Source organism: Scylla paramamosain, chromosome 10, assembly GCF_035594125.1.
Source record: "Scylla paramamosain isolate STU-SP2022 chromosome 10, ASM3559412v1, whole genome shotgun sequence".
Lineage (NCBI taxonomy): Eukaryota > Metazoa > Arthropoda > Malacostraca > Decapoda > Portunidae > Scylla > Scylla paramamosain.
Window position 1 is genome coordinate 8042501 of NC_087160.1, and position 20000 is coordinate 8062500.

The 20000-nt window shown below is 36.5% G+C and overlaps 1 protein-coding gene across 4 annotated transcripts in view; it reads right to left on the bottom strand.

The window, feature by feature from the left end:
- Positions 1–5059: 5059 nt before the first annotated feature.
- Positions 5060–20000, bottom strand: part of LOC135104188 (uncharacterized) — a 65765-nt gene continuing 50824 nt past the window's right edge. For 3 of the 4 annotated variants that reach the window (XM_064011298.1, XM_064011297.1, XM_064011296.1), the window contains exons 8-9: positions 19229–19480; positions 5061–9476 (exon numbers count right to left, since the gene is read on the bottom strand). In XM_064011298.1, coding sequence (XP_063867368.1) covers positions 7625–9476; positions 19229–19480 — 2104 coding nt within the window. In that variant the 3' untranslated portion in view covers positions 5061–7624. Of the gene's footprint in view, positions 9477–19228; positions 19481–20000 lie in introns of all 4 variants that reach the window. The other variant, XM_064011299.1, reaches the window with a different exon arrangement.

Genomic DNA, 20000 nt, shown 5'->3' on the forward strand with positions numbered 1-20000 from the left:
TTGTTTACATTATAAATAAATGTAAATCAACATATTTCACCTAGCTGGAGCAAGAAAAACACTTAAAAAATAACTATATTTTCAGAGAACACAAAGAGGTACTTAAAAATCAAAATTAAATCAATCACTCAATAAAAAAAAGAAAAAAAAGAAAAAAAAAGTATCTCCACTCGAATCCACCATGGCAGCAACTTCAATTGAAAAGACAGCCACCACTTTGCCTCACTTAAACTTATATCACACGGAAGCCAAGCAATGGCATATACCTGACCATCGAATATGAAAGCTTAAACATGTGGCAATAAATAGAATTCAGTAATTCAGTTTCACCAAGTTCCTAGTATGGCACACACTTTTACGGTGTAGATATGCATTGTAGTAGCATGTCTGTGCACATAACACTGTCTTATTAGCAGAAAGTGAAAGGTAGCTTCAGAGAATGATGATCATTTCCATATGGTGTATGTGAGACAGAAACTTAATGTTAATAGTACTGGGAAAAGTAAGATGATGGTATTTGAGAGAAGAGTGGAGTTGTGTGACTAGCTGTAGGAAATTATGAGGTGGGTATGGGAGGAAAGAGAATAGAAGAGGGGAGTGAGTTCATTTATCTGGGAACATTGCTAGGTTAACATGGTGAGAAAGATGGAGAGATAATTGACAGAACTGTAGAAGGGAGGTATGTCATAAGGTCACTTGCTAAGTACATAAAAGTCAGATATGTGTCTGGATGTAAAGATACATTTAAGGAATCGTAGGTACATGTATTCTACTACCAACACTGGCATACGGATCAGAAACCTGGACATGGAACAGGTCACAATAATCAAGAGTGTGTGCTGTGGAAATGTGTTACCTAAGAGAGATTCATGGAGTGGCTCATGGAGTGGCATGAGGATCTCTGTAACTGGAGTGGTGAAATGGGTGAAAAGGAACACATTGAAATGCTATGACCATATTGAAAGAATGAAGAGTGAAGAGCTTGTAAAGAAAGTTTATGAGTGAAACTGAAAATGCTAATAGGAGAGAAAGGCCACTTGGAAGGACAGAGTAAATAATTACATGTGTGAAAGAGGTGTTTATAGAGGCCAAGTGCTTGAAGAAGCAAGAAGGGAATGTTTGGTTAGAGAAAGGTAGAGGCTCATCTGCTTCTGAAGGGAGTGAGGTGTCAGTGAGAGATAGATAGATGAATGTCCAGTGTCTAGAAAAGAGACTTGCTGATATGTGTATGACCTTAGCAAGCACACCTTGATACACTTGTTAAAAATTATGAATGTTGAAAGTGTGGGAAAGGATTTAAAAGGGAGGTTTTCTCTACAGGACATAAAGGTCTACTGGAGATAACAGCTTTATGGACAAGCTTGTAAAAATACACACACAAAAAAATGAATAAATAAAATGAGATTAAATAGACAAAAATGAAATAATTAATAATAAATAAAAATAAAGTACAGCAATTAAGGGCAGTTTTCTATAAGTCTTTTAGAGCTGATTAAAATGCATTACATATGTTGAATGACTTTACTAATCCAACACAACATACACAAGTAACAACAGAATGGCACTTAAGGGGTCATGGAAAAAAGTAACAACCACATATTTATGCAAGTGTTGCATAACAACAAAGTCTACACACATATCTTAAGAAAATACATACCACAATAATTACAATTCATTCATATGTTACATTTCAATAAACACTGGAAATACACAGAAAATTTACGATATTTGTGAGAGAAGAAATTCAATCACAGTGTCTTGTATTATTTCTTTTCCCTTTGTTTAAAGTCAGAAAATGACATGCAAAAATGAGACTAGATTAAACGGAGCATTTTAGTAATGTCAGTACACCAGGGTTAGTGCTAATAGGTTCTCCAAATGATTCCATATCGAGAGCCCTGGAAATATTCCACTCACATGCCTATAAACACACACAAACACACACATTTACACACACATACAGACTTCTGGCTGTAGTATCAAAATCTTGCATGAAAGAGCACTTGTGAGGAGACACAGGACAGTCTGCTTCCAGCTGCACACTGAGGGTGGAACACTGAGGCTCAAAGGTCATATGGAGTGTTTCATTTCGAGCTTATCCTGTAGATATAATACATTGGTGTTGTTGGCTTCATTCTGGAAACATGACAGACAACTAAGAACAAAAATTATTTTTAAAAAGTATTTAAAAGTTGTTTTTTTTTCTCTCTCCCTCCTCCTCCCATACTTACATGCTGGGATTCATGACTAGGCATATTTAATACACATCAGAACTTATAGAAATGTCACATTTTTGTTTGCTATGGAATTTTGACACCACAAATGCTATGGAAATAAGATAAACACTTTGGACTCATTACATCTATTTTGAATCTTTACAGAGATAATAAGTGATTTTTTTATGTATTTTGCCAATTGATAATGTAAAGTTCTTGTCAAACTATCATCATAATCATAATCATGAAAACACCATCGAAAACCACAAAACTTTCATTAGAGCTTTTTAATAGTCAAGATAATATGCTAAAGTGTTAGAGGTGAGCTGATCAAATTGTTATGACATACTCTCTTAATATCATCAGATGCTTCCCACCATAATGTTTGCTAGACAAAAAGGATAATACCCAAGGCGCTGCACTGTATAACTCACCAACAAAATATTGGAGTGAGTAAAGTAAGTTATGAGTACTATTACTTATTAATTAACTACAGTGGTACCTCAGTATATGTCTGCTTTAGAATAAGTCCAATTTAGTATATGTCATGTTTGGAAACAAAAAAAAAAAACTTGCTTAGTAAATGACATTTGTTTGGAATACAACTAGCATGCTAGAACTTGTATGGGTCAAAATGAGTTACGACACCATGTGCTACCTTTGTTGAGGTCTCTCAAGACAAAGTCATGACTGCCCAGAAGCAGTGTTGCCAGGCTGGCAGGACTCTCCTTCCAAATAATAGCATCTCCTTCTCCCTTCTCCCATTCTAGTAGGCACTCAACTCTTCTCAGCAAGATAAAATGAGGTTAAATTTTTATTTATTTCATCTAATTGCTTTTATATTTACCATATTTGACAACATACAAGACACACCTTTCTTAATAAAAATGGCTCAAAAAGTCACCCAGCATCTTATATGCGAATGTGAGGCCTCCCATAGATTTAATTTTGAAATTTCCTTCACCCATACACCCAAAGATTTACACCACTGTATTATAGGCAAGGGCACTACATCATATTCTTCAACCATAATGTGACGTAAGGAAATGTTGAAAATGAGGCCCTGTTCAATGACACAGCAAGTGTGTTGTTGACATCTTGGCAGCTGGGCTGCCTCCTTCGCCTCTCCTCCATGACTAGGCCACTACCTCTGTTTTATTACTGTAATCATGAAGGATATTTCCATTATTGTAATTGCTTTCTTTTTTATTCAGCTGTACTACTGGCTTGCTTTAAACATTACATTCTTAAATACATAATTTTTTTTTTCTGAATATGCCCTACTGAAAAGGGGGTGCATCTTATATGCCATCAAATACATTATTTTATACAAGCCCATCAATGTACTGTATAATATGTCAATAACAATAAGATTTTTTTCATGGGGAATGGATCAATCATCTTCCCTTTATTTCTTATGGGTTTGGTATAAGTCCAAGGATCTGGAGCAGATTAAGGACAGATACCGAGGTAGCACTGTATTTCCGGTCATTAACAATGGCAGCTTTATGTAACACATAAAATTATTTTGTAAAACATTGAGAAATGTAGTGTGGAAAGATTCCAAGTACACAACTGCTAATACAGGGAGCTGATGTTATCTACAAGTGAAAGGGTGAAGACCCTCTAGGAGGATCTACACCTCAACCTGGTCTTGACTCTGAGTGACACAGAGGTGTGAAGCACTTTTGTGTGGCTCAGAGCACACACATGCTCTGAAGCATGCTCTGAGCAAAGCATGAAGAGTACTTTTCCTTGTATCTGTATTTGTATCAATGCCCTTCATGTCAGCACTCGATGTCAAGAAGCAAAATTTTCATGATTATTTTATCCATCATAAGGTTTGCTTGTTCATGTTAACATCAATAAACCTCATAAATAGGTATGACAATGGTGATTTCCACATGCCTTTTTCACCCAAGTGATGAATTAAGCACCCTAAGTAATGCCTTGGCACAGCAAAGTGCCTGGTGGGAGGTGGGAGGTGCCTGCTGTTTTACACTTATCATAGTAAAACCAAACTAAAAGATAGAGAGATAAACAAAAGAACAATGTATACACTCATAACTCAGGCAGAAAGAATGCAAATAATGATGACACCAGTAATAAGGATGATGATGATGATGATGATGATGATGATGATGATGATGATGATGATGATGATGATGATGATGATGATGATGGTGATGATGATGATGATGATTATGATTACATAATAGTATGTAGTAGTATAGATATGTAGTAGTAGTAGTAGTAGTAGTAGTAGTAGTAGTAGCAGTAATAGTTGTATTAGTGGAAGTATGTAATAGTAATAGCAATAGCTGTAGTAATAGTAGTAATATATATATATATATATATATATATATATATATATATATATATATATATATATATATATATATATATATATATATATATATATATATATATATATATATATATATATATATATATATATATATATATATATATATATATATATATAGATAGGTAGATAGATAGATAGATAGTAGTAGTAGTAGTAGTAGTAGTAGTAGTAGTAGTAGTAGTAGTAGTAGTAGTAACAGCAGCAGCAGCAGCAGCTGAAATAATAATAATAATAATAATAATAATAATAATAATAATAATAATAATAATAATAATAATAATAATAATGATGATAATGATGATTATGATGTTAATAATAATAATAATAATAATAATAATAATAATAATAATAATAATAATAAATGATAATAATAATAATAATAATAATAATAATAATAATAATAATAATAATAATAATAATAATAAATGATAATAATAATAATAATAATAATAATAATAATAATAATAATAATAATAATAATAATAATAATGGATATTATTATTATTATTAGTAGCAGTAGTAGTAGTAGTAGTATTATTACTATTTTCATTACTATATAGTATATGAAGAAAGATATCAACAACAATAGTAACCATACTAATTATAACAAATAACATTAACAATAAGACAATAATTTAATAATAATAATAATAATAATAATAATAATAATAATAATAATAAGAAGAAGAAGAAGAAGAAGAAGAATAACAATAATAATAATAATAATAATAATAATAATAATAATAATAATAACAATAATAATAATAATAATAATAATAATAATAATAATAATAACAATAATAATAATAATAATAATAATAATAGTAATAATGATAATAACAACAACAACAACAACATAGCCAACATAGACAAATAGAACAAACTAAAAAAACGTCAATCTTGCAGAGAACCTTAAGGATTTTACACACTGATCTTTATGAAGTGCATTGACTGTAAGTATAAAAAGATATGTAACAGCCTGTGTGCCATGAGCTCCTCTCCTACCTGTATGCACTTCATTGTGACAAAAAGAGTTAGTTTGTGGAACACATACAATATCAAATCATGTTAATTTTATCTTTTTAAATAGCTTATATAGTGAGCGGTTTTGAGTTCTGTAAAAAAATATTTCATTAAATTCTGAAAATCAGCTGCGGTGATACATTTTCACTTTCATTCTTTCTATCACTGACTTAAATTTAACAATCCTTGTCACTGACATGAGATATGGACAACATCAACCTGAGCGTTGTGAGCCTTAAAAACTAGTGCCACCCTACACTGGGCTACTTCTCACTCATATACACAAGTTTATTGAATATAAGTCTTATATTTCCTTAATCTTGTCTTGAGAAAGAAGAGAATTTGTTTTCTTACACAAGACTTTGACAGTGACCCTTCTAAAAAGCTTTGCATGATGCAATGATACAAAATATGGCAACATCTTGCCTTAATAAATATTACACCACAATAAATGCTAACAATAATGCCCTTAGTTAACACTGTTGAATTATATTCTTATACAAATTGCAAACATATTGCACTAACATCAGTGCCACCCACTGACCACTGTAACATAGCACTCCTATGGGACAAAATGGAACATAATGGGGCATTCTCAAAGAAGGGATCATCAATTTACACATTAAGCAAGTAAAAAAGCAATCAAGATTGGTGTTGTAGCATGAAACTGCTCATCAGGTGAAAGCTGGGTTCAATTTATGCCAAGGTGTGCCCTTTAGCCTTCATCCCCTCAGCCTCTTGCCCTCAAGAAATGGCAGTGAGTACTTTTGGCATGTTATCACAGGTGCACTTTGAAAATGAACTTATGTGTACATGTCTGCCTTCTATGAATGGGAACTGCCCACTGAAAGGGAAGTAGGATCTGATACTTATGAGTCTGTGAAAACCATACCTTGTCACCAGAAGGGACTCATTTCATTAAAAAAAAACACCAAGTAAAAGATAAAGACCAGCATTCCTGCTCACCACTGCTTATGTGATTGGCCTTGATTGGCATCAAAAAGGCATGTCAGGAACACCTGGTTGAGCTACATACACATCATTATGTATCATGGATTTGTGCACTTTTGAAAATTAATAAAATTAATAACAGGAAGAATGTCAGTGCTTACAATATTGCTGAACTGGCCTGACAGTTTCTGTCCAATTTTTTAAATATACAAATGAAGGCATTGGTCAAGCTTTAAATGTGCTGGCATGGATTTAGACAACAGCTGAGGCCTCAGCTAACCTAATGAAACCTACCTTGCCATGAAACCTCCAGTTGTCCCACTGCTCTTCATGTGAAACACTAGCTTTAGAAAAAATAGTATTGTATGAGAGAGAATGGAAATGTTGCTCTCTCCTGGCAACCTTCAAGTTCTTCCATGTTCATCCTTAGAGCAAAGCAGATGCAATTTAGTAACCATGGGAGAGTATTCCACTTACGAGATGCCTCTGCAATTCTGGCTAGTAGCCGGGGGTTGGTGATCATGCTGCAGGAGGTAGTTGCTCATAGGCCATCATGTCACTTCAACTATAGTGGTAGTGGCACTCAACACATCTCATTTGTCATATTCCCATTGCCAGAGACCTGCTGTTGCAGCCGAGGTCACATGGTTCCCATCCGTCATGATAATGGAACTGTTTCTCTAGACCTCAATGAGAATGTAAGTATTTGCATAGAGTAATTCTCACATATTTCACTAACACACACACACACACACACACACACACACACACACACACACACACACACACACAAAGTTTATTAGAAACTTCTTATTCTAATGACATTGACTTGTTTAGAATCACACAGAAGTGAATCACTTTGAATACCGGCATTATTAGGTATCATGATGACTACTGCAAGGTACTCTTCGTATAGACTGTACAAAGTGTTCAGCTTTCACTTGCCTAAACATTAACAGGTTAAGTGTAAAATGAAAATCTTGTACATCTTGTACCGAGTACATTCTTTTGAAGTAATGGATTCTGAGCTGTGCTGGATCATATTCAGTGATCAGCTGTCACTCACCTACACATTAACAGATTTAAGTGTAAATAGAAGATCTTGTACCGAATGTATTCTTCTTTCAGCAGGAGTGTTTGGTTCTGAGCTATGATAGGAGAGGCGTTCTCCTCCTCCTGTAGCTCCACGTCGCCCTCCTGAACTGCGGTTCTGGTCTACAGGTACCATTTCAGAGTCCTGAGTTGGGGAGTCTTCAGCAACCTCCTCAGTGTTAGTACTGGAAGAAGAAAGAACCCGACGAAGGGGCAGGGAAAGGTTGGCCCTTGATGCCCGAGAGGTCTGGCTGCCTGACACTGAACCATCCATCACGGGGGGACCCATATGTACAACAGCTTCAGTCAATGTCACATTTCCATTGAGGTCTGAAGCATCTGCTGAATGTGTGGTGCCCTCCTGACAAGGCTCTGAAGTTGAGGTTGGAGAGCCTGTGGAAGTAGCAGGGTCATCAGTGCATCCTGGTAGTGTCTCATAACAGTGTTCTGTCTCAAGTTCTCCCTCAGGACAGTCACTGAGCTGTGGTGGAATGGACTCATTGTCGTTAAGGTGAGATCTGCCACTTGGATGTATGTGACGAATGTGGTGTAATGGGTGTAAAGGATGAAGTGGGTGGAGTTGCCGGATGGAATGAAGAGAAAGATTATGGTTATATGTGGTCTGGGGTGTAGAGGGAGTGTTGTCTCTCTGGCTAGGTGATGAGGGTGAGGGCCCTGATGTGGTAGGTGTGTAGCAGGAATAAGCATCTGTATCAGTGATCATAGGGGAGGTGCTTGACATGTCTGTGAGAGGTGACACCACACTGTATGTATTTTCTGTCTCAGCAGCAAGACTGTGATCAGAAGATGAAGTGTGCACAATCATAGTATCATCAGAGGCATGATGGGAGCTATCATCGTCTTTCTCACGTACTTGTTCATAGGTATGGTTAACCGTGGCATCCAGGGCCTCCTTATCAGTAGGAGAAGGTGTGTTCTGGCTAGCAGAGCTGGTAGGTTCTGAGTAATACAGCATTTCATCTCCATCCTGCCTTACAGAGATGCACGATGAAACATCAGCAAAGTACAGCTCGGATTCTTGCTCATTTTTGCCAGTTGTGTATACCACCTTAGGATCACTGATACTCTTGATGTGTTTGCTGCGGTATGTATCACGAGGCACATCAGCTTGAGACTGAAATTTATCCAATGGAGCAATGTCTTTTCCATCACAGAATAGCACTTCCAGAGGTTCATCATGCTTGTGCTCATTAACATCTCCCAATGATTTGACGTGTCCTATGGGTAGTCTACGTGAACGGTGACGGGAAGGGAGAGAACTGGATCCACCTAATGTTCCTCCTTGATCACCAGGACTGCCCTTGTGCCGCCCTCGAGTCACCCGTTGATTTTGGGATGGGGAGCTCATGATCTCTGAGTCATCACTGGGAGAAGATAAGGTGTTGCTGGTGGGACTTGCAGGACCATGCATCAAGTCAGCCAAAGTGGCAGGACGGTGTGCAGGGGAGGACCTTAATGCTTGTGCCATTAACCCATGCAACCCCTGAGGTGAGGTTGGAGAGTTTGGATGATGGTGGGGTGACATTTGCATGGCCAAATTCTCTGAAGAAGTGGGTTGGGAGTAAGGTGGTGGCGGTCCCCACATGTAACGAGGGAATGCCTCCTGGTAAGCCATGGGAGGCAGATAGGCCTCAGTAAAAGCAGGAGGGTAGCGAGGCAGCTGTAGCACCACACCTGGGTCTGACAATGGTCGTCTACTCTGAGGACCTGGTGGGTGCTGCCGACGAAGACCCAGTCGATTTTCCAAACCTCGAGGGAGGAAGGGACGGAGAAGTACTCCTGTCACCTGTGCCCTGGTGTCTTCACTGTAGGAAAGTAAATAAAAAATTAATGTCTTACAAGTATTTAGTAATCATGAAGATATTCTTATATTGTTATTTAAAATGTGGCACATTCTCATGCTCATTTCAAACTATCATCAAATTCACAAAAAATAAAAGGCATCATTCTGGTATTTATATAAACTACAAGAAAACTTCCATTTATTATTACTTTTGTGAATGAATTTTTAACAAATCAGCAGTAGAATAAGGGTGGTAAAAACAGGGGTTACTAAGCATGGGGGTTAACCTATTTAAACGAGAGCACCAAAGTTATTTTAGATAAAACATACTATTTCCACACACACACACACACACACACACACACACACACACACACACACACACACACACACACACACACACACACACACACACACACACACACACATGGCAGACAGAGAAGTCAACGCAAACAGGCACTCCTAAAAATCTAGCTATCTACATCGCTGAGAGCTGCCCTAGTGGAGATACAAAGGTGAGAGTTCACACTGGTTTTACTTGTTGCTGTCCCATCTCCAAAAGTGTTTTGTAGAAAGCAGTTAAATTGTTATAATGAGTGGTGAAGAGGGGGCTACTTCCGTCCCCACTGTTGTTTACACCAATGGGGACCGTCCCGAAGGTGAGACAGAGACTTCTTGGGATTTGGGGAAGAGGACTGAAGGGTCAGGGAAGTGATGATGAGAATAATCACACTGGAAACTGAAATGAAGGAAATGAAGGATAGATTTAACAAGATGGAGAAGATGGTTGAAACTTTGATCACCGAGAAGGGGATGTGGAAAGGTGCATATGATGATCTACATAAAAAAACTAACGTTATATGAAAAGAAATCAATGGAATATGAAGGCAAAGTGGAAAGAGTTAAACATAAAACAGAAAAATTGGAAGAAAGAACAAGAGGAAGAAAAGATCGATTTTAGGAAAATTGTGGAGGAACAAACCAAGGCAAATGACACAAAGCTAACAGAAAAAGTTGTTCAAGTTATAAAACAGAAAGAAAACTTGATGAGAGACAGTGTAGATGAGAAAAAACTGTTGTGGTATTCAGCATGAAGGAAGAGTGTACACCTCAGAGGACTGAAAGAGAAGAGAAGGAAAAGAGATGTGTGGAAAAATCAGTGGAGACATTACAAGAAGAAAAAGAACTGAATGGAGAGATTGAAAAAATTAAAAGATTGGGCAGATATATTGAGGGTGGACAGTGTCCTATGAAAATAAGGTTTAGGTCACAAGTGACAGCTGAAGAAACACTGAGTAAATCCTAGAAACTGGCCAAAGTGGAAGAATACAGACAAATGTGAATAAAAAAAAGATAGAACCAGAGAAGAGAGATACTATAAATGAACTAAGAAAATAAGCAAATGAAAAAAAAATGGAAAACTATCAGAGGTGGAGGAAAAACAGTTCTTTTAGAGGGTCATGGACATTAGGTTGAGAAAGTGGTACAGGAGGGAAGTAAATGCGGAAGGGGAAGACTTAAAGTAGCATACACGAATATAAATGGACTAATGTCGGCAGTGTTGGAACTAGAAGACTATCAAAAAGAGGAGAAACCGGACATCATGGGAATAGTTGAAACTAAATTGGCAAGTGAAGGGGATATATTAAATATTGGTGAAGGAAAATGCAACCTCTGAAAGAGAAATAGAAAGAATAAACAGGGAGGAGGTGTGATGCTTCTAGTTAGGAAGGACTTATTAGTGGAATCTGTCACATATGAGGTGGAGGAGGCAGAAGTATTGAAAATAAGCTTAAGACAGAATATGGGAAAATGCCATAATGTTGTGGTGGCTTATGTTACCCCCTGTTCCAACTCTTGGAGAAAGGATGAATATAAGAAAATGCTTGAGGACACAAGGACATGTTTGGCAGAGCTGCTTGAGGAAAATGACGATATACTCATGATGGGGGACTTTAACTATAAAGAGGTATCTTGGGAGAATTGAACCACAGAAGGCAGTGAGTCATCATGGGGGAACAAGCTACTAGACCTGGCTATTGATAATTTCTTGACACAATGGGTTACAGATGACACAGGATTTAGGGGAAATGAAACACCTTTAAGGATCAATCTAATTTTCACCAAGGAACAAGAAATAGTAGAAGACATTAAATACATAAACCCAAAAGGAAAAAGTGATCATGTGCTGATTCAGTTCACAGTTATGGATGATAACCTCAGTATAAGAAAAGAGGACCAAAAAAGAGATTGGCTAAACTACAGCAAGACTAACTTTGGACAACTTAGGAAGTATTTCAATGAAGTGAATTGGAACATAGTTATTCAAAAGAGGACATAGAGGAAAAGTGGACAGCTTTCCTGGACATTTATAATAAGGGAGTAGAGAAATAGGTACCCAAAAGATCAACAGAGAACCTTTTCAAAAAGGATTGGTACAACAGATGTGTAACAGCTAGATTGGAGAGAGAAAAAGCGTGGAACAAGTGGAAGAAAAACAAGAGACTGGACCTGCGGAACAATTATATAAGGAAGAGGAACGAATTTGTCAAAAGTCACAGAGGTGAGCAGAAAAATTTTGAAAAGAATATTGTGGAGAAATGTAAAGACCAACCAATATTATTTTATAAATTCATCAATGGAAAATTAAAGAGTTAAGATGAAATAAGCATGGTAATAGCTGGAGAAGAGACTGTGGGAGACCCAAAAGAGGTGGCTGAAGTATTTAACAGATACTTCCACTCTGTGTTTACTAAGGAAAATTATTTCAGAGGTGAGAGGACAGCGTTAGAAAAAGGGACCGACCTAAAGGAGATTAAAACATCAGTAGAAGAAGTAAAGAATATGTTGGAAGACCTGGATGTATGGAAAGCAATGGGTCCTGATGGTGTATTGAATTGGATTTCAAAAGAGTGTAGCTCACAATTAGTCTCAGGATTGCACGATATAATTAGCACTATCCTAGTAAAAGGTAGAGTACCCATAGATTGGAAACAGGTGGATATTACCCCAATTCACAGGACTGGAAGTAAAGAAGATCCATTAAATTATAGACCTGTATTGCTCACAAGTGTGGTGGCAAAGATCTGTAAAAAGATCATCAAGAACAGATGGGTGAAATACCTAGAAGACAACAAGGTGATAACAGAGAAACAGTTTGGTTTCAGAAAAGGAAGATCTTGTGTTATGAATCTGATAAGTTTCTACTCAAGAGTAATAGATATAGTCCAAGAGAGAGAGAGATGGATGGGTCAACTGCATATACTTAGATCTGAGAAAAGCATTTGATAAAGTTCCGCACAGAAGACTAATATGGAAATTGGAAAACATTGGAGGACTCGGTGGATCACTGTTAAAGTGAATGACTGACTTTTTGAAAAAACAGAGAAATGAGGACAGTAATTAAAGGCAGCAGGTCGAACTGGAGAACAGTAATAAGTGGAGTCCCGCAAGGTTTGGTACTTGCACCTATTATGTTCACAGTTTGTGTAAATGATATGACAGAAGGTGTAGAAAGTTACATGAACCTTTTTGCTGATGACGCTAAGATTATGAAGAAAGTAACAAATGAAGAGGACTGCAATGCTTTAAATCAGGACTTAATTAAGATTAATGAATGGTCATTGAGTTGGAACATGGAGTTTAATGCTAAAAAATGTAGTGTGATGAGGTTTGGAAAAAGTGTGAGAAGACCAGTTGGCAACTATTACTTAGGGAATGAGGAAATCTCTATAAGATCAGAAGAAAAGGACCTAGGAGTAATTATTACTGATAATTTGACATTTGTGAAGCAGATAAACAAAATTATAGGAGAAACATAATCTGCTGAGAAACATCAAGATAGCATTCTCCTACATTGATGGAGATATGATAAAAAAAAAAACTGATAACAACGATGATACGTCCAAGATTGGAGTACGCAGCATTAGTGTGGTCGCCAGGTTTGAAAAAGGATACAAGAAAGTTAGAAAGAATCCAGAGAGCTGCAAGTAAAATCCCTGCAGGCTTAAGAGAGTATAGTTATGAGGAAAGGTTGAAGAAATTGGGCCTGACTACATTAGAAAAAAGGAGGGGAAAGAGGTGATTTGATAGCAATGTATAGAATATTGAAAGGAATGGAAAAGTTGGACAGAGAAGACCTCATGATACCAGGTATGAGAGACACAAGAGGACATGGAAAGAAATTGAAAAGAAGTGTTTGCTGAAGAGACATCAAGAAACATAGCTTCCCCCACAGAAGTATAACAGTGTGGAATGAACTTAAGGATGAGACTGTGTGCAAAAACAATTCATAAATTTAAAGAAAATCTAGATAAAAGTCGATATGGAGACGGGACGGCAAGAGCCTAGTGTGGCTCTTGTCCTGTGTTTCACAACTAGGTAAACACACACACACACACACACACACACACACACACACACACACACACACACACACACACACACACACACACACACACACACAAACACACACACACACATACACATACACACACACAAACACACACGTGGGAAAATGTGAAAAGAGACCAAGATGGACATATAAAAATAGAAAATAAAGAAATAATAAAAGATCTGAGAGTGATAATACAGGATAGTCAACAGTTGGAGAAGCATGTAGAAAGGATATTCAGAGATACATATAGAATCGTGAGAAATACTGAAACAGTATTCCACTACATGGATAGAAATATGATGAGAAAGATAATCCCACTATGATGGAATATATCACTAAAGATGGAATATGCTGAATCAGTGTGGTCTCCACACAAGAAGAAACATGTGAAAAACTAGATAACATACAAAGGATGGCAACTGGAAGAATTAACATGTGAAGAAGGGTTAAAGGAAATTAATCTGCCAGCATTGGAACAAAGAAGAGAAAGGAAAGACTTAATACTAATTTATAAACTGGAATAGAGTGGAAGAAACAGATAATAAGACACTGCTGTTAAGAGAAGTAGGAAATACCATTTACACACAAGGACACGAAAAACTAAGGAAAGGAGTATGCTCCAGTACCATAAAGAAACATAATTTTCCACAGAGAAATACAGAAGTCTGGAATAAGCTAAGTGAGGATGTAGTATCAGCAACGAGTGTGCACAACTTTAGGGAAAAACTGGACAACTGTAGATATGGAGACAGGACCACACGAGCATAGCTCAGGCCCTGTAAATTACAACTAGGTAAACACACACACTGAATATAATTTAGGAGATGCAGATATCCTTAATTTGCAAAGATTTTCACTAATGAGTAAATGATAATGTTCATCTTCCTATGCAAAAGAATGAAGTGTGTAGTATTTATGAGACCACTGCCTTACCTATAATACTATACTGAACGATATACTACAGTGAGCACTGTCTGTTTCTATTTATCACAATGAAATTGAATTTTAAGATAGAAATCAATGACATCCAATGCAAATAAATAAAAAAAATTACACTGAAATATATACAGTAATACCTCATGATTCAAATGTCCTTCAGTTTGAACAACTCCCAATTCAAACAGGGTTGGCGAACAAATTTTGTCCTCCAATTTGAACATAAACACCTATTCAAGTGACACCACTCGGTCAGTCCCTCTAGCATTCCTCCTCTGCCTCCCTTGCCCTCCTCCCTCTTCCCTGTCCCTTTCCGGCATACCCCCCATTTCCTCACTCCCTCTATCTGTCCCATCCACCCTCCCTCCTTCCATCTCTCTCTATCTCTCTCTCTCTCTCTCTCTCTCTCTCTCTCTCTCTCTCTCTCTCTCTCTCTCTCTCTCTCTCTCTCTCTCTGTCTCCTCCACTTCCTTGCCCCAAGTACTTTCCTTCCTCATATGTCCCTTCCTTCCACTGTTTCTTTCCTCTCCCTTCCTAAAACCTTCCTCCCTGTCACCTCCCCTCCCCCTTATCTATCAGAGATAAGGTACAAGGGAGTGATACCTTGCTCTCTCTCCCCCTTATTCATTCTATGTCATTTTTACTTCATTCTTTCTCACTTGTATAATTCTATTTTAATTTTCTATCAGTTTCATTCCGTTTAGCAATTCTCAGGATTGTTCTTACTTTCACACACACACACACACACACACACACACACACACACACACACACACACACACACACAGAGAGAGAGAGAGAGAGAGAGAGAGAGAGAGAGAGAGAGAGAGAGAGAGAGAGAGAGAGAGAGAGAGAGAGAGAGAGAGAGAGAGAGAGAGAGAGAGAGAGAGAGAGAGAGAGAGAGAGAGAGAGAGAGAGAGAGATGATTTTAGTGTAAAATAAAAACTGTGTACACTACAACAACTGTTTTCAAGACTGAAGACAGCAGGAACTTTCAAAGACTCATCATTTTGGAGTTGGTGTTTATTTACAATGGTATTTTGCATAAAATTTCAAGGTCATTGTTTTTGTATCTGATGTATAGGATGATCAACTTTTTTGTCTTTTTATGACAAGTTAAGTGCCATCTTATACACTGAAATATACAGTACTTCATGTTTTCTTTTACTGTATTTTTTTCTATACATAATTTAGGTTATTTTCATTCAATTTTATGTTTAGTGCACAAGATAAACCCATAAAAATGAAAAAAAAAAAAAAACAATAGGGGGATTTTGGGGCCTGGGAGAGATTATTTTTTTTACATTAATTTGAATGGGATAAATTGCTTCTCAATTTGAACATTCCAATTTGAAAAGTCCAAAAGAACAAATTACATTTGAATGTCAAGGTACCACCATAGTTATTAGCAAGAACTATAATACAGGAGAGTAATGATCTGGCTGTGTGTGCACCACTGATGCCAAGGCATCTACAACCCAAGCTCCCTAAGCTGTTGCCTCATGCATCAGAGCTCAGCTGAATGGGTAGAGACTCTAAGTAGTCAACGAGTTAAAGTCAACCAAACAACACTTGGACCATGATGATCATTATACTAGTCTGCTTGGTGAGATGCTATGCAGTACACAGAATATCCTCTTCAATTGCTTCCTCTTATGGGTCAACATTTTGGTTAATTTCTCAGTTTCAAACATAAGCAACTTTAGTGATGAGTATCAATGAAAGTCCATTATAGAAAATGGGAAATTTAAAGGAAACAGTATGCATTCCACAGGCCCTAGCTCCCACTCTCCAGAGAAACCACTGACAAATATTAAGTCCATAGAAAAGAGTCTTAAAAAGAGGTATATGGTACCTAGAAACACTCAATATATATATATATATATATATATATATATATATATATATATATATATATATATATATATATATATATATATATATATATATATATATATATATATATATATATATATATATATATATATATATATATATATATATATATATATATATATATATATATATATATATATATATATATATATATATATATATATATATATATATATATATATATATAAAAGAGAGTGAGAAAAGCTGTGTACTTACAGGTGACAGTTAAATTATAGGAAGTAGAAAAAAACATAAATCAGTAGAGTTTCAAAATTTACCAGTAAAAGGGATGAAAGATTGAAGGTACAGGTTAATTATCACATTAGTGAGATAGACAGCATAGGGATGGATTAAGCAGAGAGTCCTGTGCAGCAAGTAAGGCTATTAGAGGGGAGTGGCATGCAGTTAGAAAGAATCAAAGAGCAATAACATTGGAAGTAACTATAGAAAATAACAAGATACAACATAATTGCAGAGTGAGACACTGAAGACAGTTAAGGATGGGAGTTGGTAAGGCAAAAAAAAGCTTTCAACTTCACCCTGCTTAGTAAAACTGTGTGAGTAAAGCTCCTCATATATGGGAGCTGTACTCCATATAAGGATGCATAAGTTCTCTGCATATTTAGTATCTCTTAAGAGAAAAATTGTTGGGCATGACACAATACTCCTAATTTACAAACATTATTTTAGCAAAGGATGAGATGTGAAATTTCCACTTGATATTTGAAGTAAAGGTTAATGCAATATGTTCAGTGAAGGTGAGGGAGGGACAGTAACGTGCCACTGAAGAAGAGTGAACATTTGTCTGGAAAGTTATGTCAAGTAGTTTGGTGAAGGAATCATGTTATGAGATATTAAAGAAGAAAATGTTTACCCTGCTCCATTCAGAAATTATAGATATATAAGTAAAAAAATTCTGTTACTTCTTTGTATGAACTGTTGAAATGGACATCTGGCACATGACACTGACAAGTGTAGGGTCAAGTAATCAGCATATGGTTGATGAGGAAAAAAGTTTGCTTAAAAATATAGCTGATGAACAACAACATGTAATTTGAGAGGAGTATGATTGTTCATAGGTTTATAACCATGGGCATCTACCACTGTAACAACAGAATGGCTAGGGAGGAAACCTGGCTAAGGTGCAAGATGAATAAAAACTGTATTAGGAAAGCTTTGAAATTATCTTCTTTATGTATGAGGGAGACTGGTTAAGGTCACAAATAAGAAGTCACTCTAATTTGCTGTCCCTTGAACATTAAAAGGAAAATGGCTTAGTTCCAGAGCTGTTCTGATACTCTTATTCTGAAGTGGCTTAAATTATAGGAAGGAGGAAAGATTAGAAACAGGCAGAGAGTTCCAGAGTTTACCAGTAGGCAGAGAGTTCCAGAGTTTACCAGTAAAAGAGATGAAAGAGTGAAGATGTGCTAATGTTTAATCCACACTACTTCATGCAGTGCTTCATGAGGCAGATGGCCATGTTGAATACTGATTATAGCATCCACACTACCACTGCACTGTACCTGGCACATCAATCACTTCTAAACATTGATGGGAGGAGGATATGTGTCAACATGCAACAAACACAAAAAGCTATACTTCTGAGTACTGTTGTCCTATTATTCTTACAATTTATTCATGTATGTAGTAACACAGTTTTTGGGAATGATTTGCTTGGATGATGATGATGATGATGATGATGATGATGATGATGATGAAGGAATGGACTAAGATAATGAATGGATGATACAAGGAAGAGAAAAAGGTTGAACAAGAAAATATTGAGAAAAATAAGAAAGGAATGAGAAATGAGGACCAGAATATCATTTGACATTTCAAATGCAATGATGCTGCTTCAGTAATTCTATGCACATAAAGCTTAGAGTATTGCTCCTCATCCACTTTTAGGGAGTTAGTTGAATGGCTCATCCCCATCCTTGGGAGTGGAGCATGTGACACATCTTCCCTCATTTGTTGCTCTTTCAGCATGTCTATGAATCCAACACAGAATAGTTTGACAAAATAAGCCAAAGATAAGTTAAAAAACAAATCAAGAATGTAGAGTGTATCTCTAAGGTCAGAAATGGGTGAGGTACATGTCGCTGTAAATAATGTAATATACCAAAGATGAGGGCTTGTTCACTAGGTTGGTCAATAAAAGATGATAGCTGAACGTGGACCATTTCACCAAGATGACAAGTAGGTTGAGTGACCCATCACATGATCTATTTCCATTAATGTGGTAATTCAAAATGGAAGTGCACCTGTATCTCTAGAAATGAGGCGCTGCTTCCATGCACCCCAGTTTCATGACACTAATGCTTGTAAAAGTCATAAATTGTATTTTGTATGACACTGCTCCTAAGTAAATTCTAAAATGAGTGTTGTTGTCCTGCAATATTTCACAGACAAATTACAAGTATAGAATAATGTAAAAAAAAAAACATCAGTAAATATTGCATATGATTTTTAACATGAAGTGAAAACATTTGAATTGGTATAAACAGCTGAAGCTTTGATGTGCAGTAACTGAAGTAGCCACTTACTTTGGATTGTTTTCTGTCGATCCAATACCTGTTGCAACTCCACTTGGATCTCCTGGGGTAGTGGCCTGCTGTTGCTGATGTTGTTGGTTTTGTTGTGGTGCTGCTCCACTGTGTGCACCCCAGGCACCACCCCATGGGAGCCAAAGTGGTCCTTGCCCCTGGGGTGTGGTGGTTGTTCCAAGAAGGACTGAGCGGGAGGCATTGGAGGAGTCTTCAGCACCAGGAGTGTATAAGTGCCCACCAGCCCAGTATCTGTAACATGTGTGTACTTGTATGCAAATCCATTAAGTTAATAGTTGTATTTTTGGTTTGGTTATTATATGATAAAAATGTTAGGTGAGATCAAAATGTATTGTAAAATAAATTAATCTTGGTCAGTATTTTATTTTGTTACTCCACTGCACTTGTTTCCTTTCTTTATATATATATATATATATATATATATATATATATATATATATATATATATATATATATATATATATATATATATATATATATATATATATATATATATATATATGCACACACACACACACAGAAAGAAAACTTGGTGAGAGACATGGTTGATAAGAAAAAGACTGTAATGATATTTGTTTTAAAGGAGAAGTGTGTACCACAGTGGCATGAAAGAGAAAAAAAGGAAAAGAGGTGTCTGGACAAAATGGTGGAGACAATACAAGACAGCAAGGTGCTGACAGAAGAGATTGAAGAAATTTGAAGGTTAGGCAGATATGTTGAGGCTGGACAGCATCCCATTAAAACAAAGTTC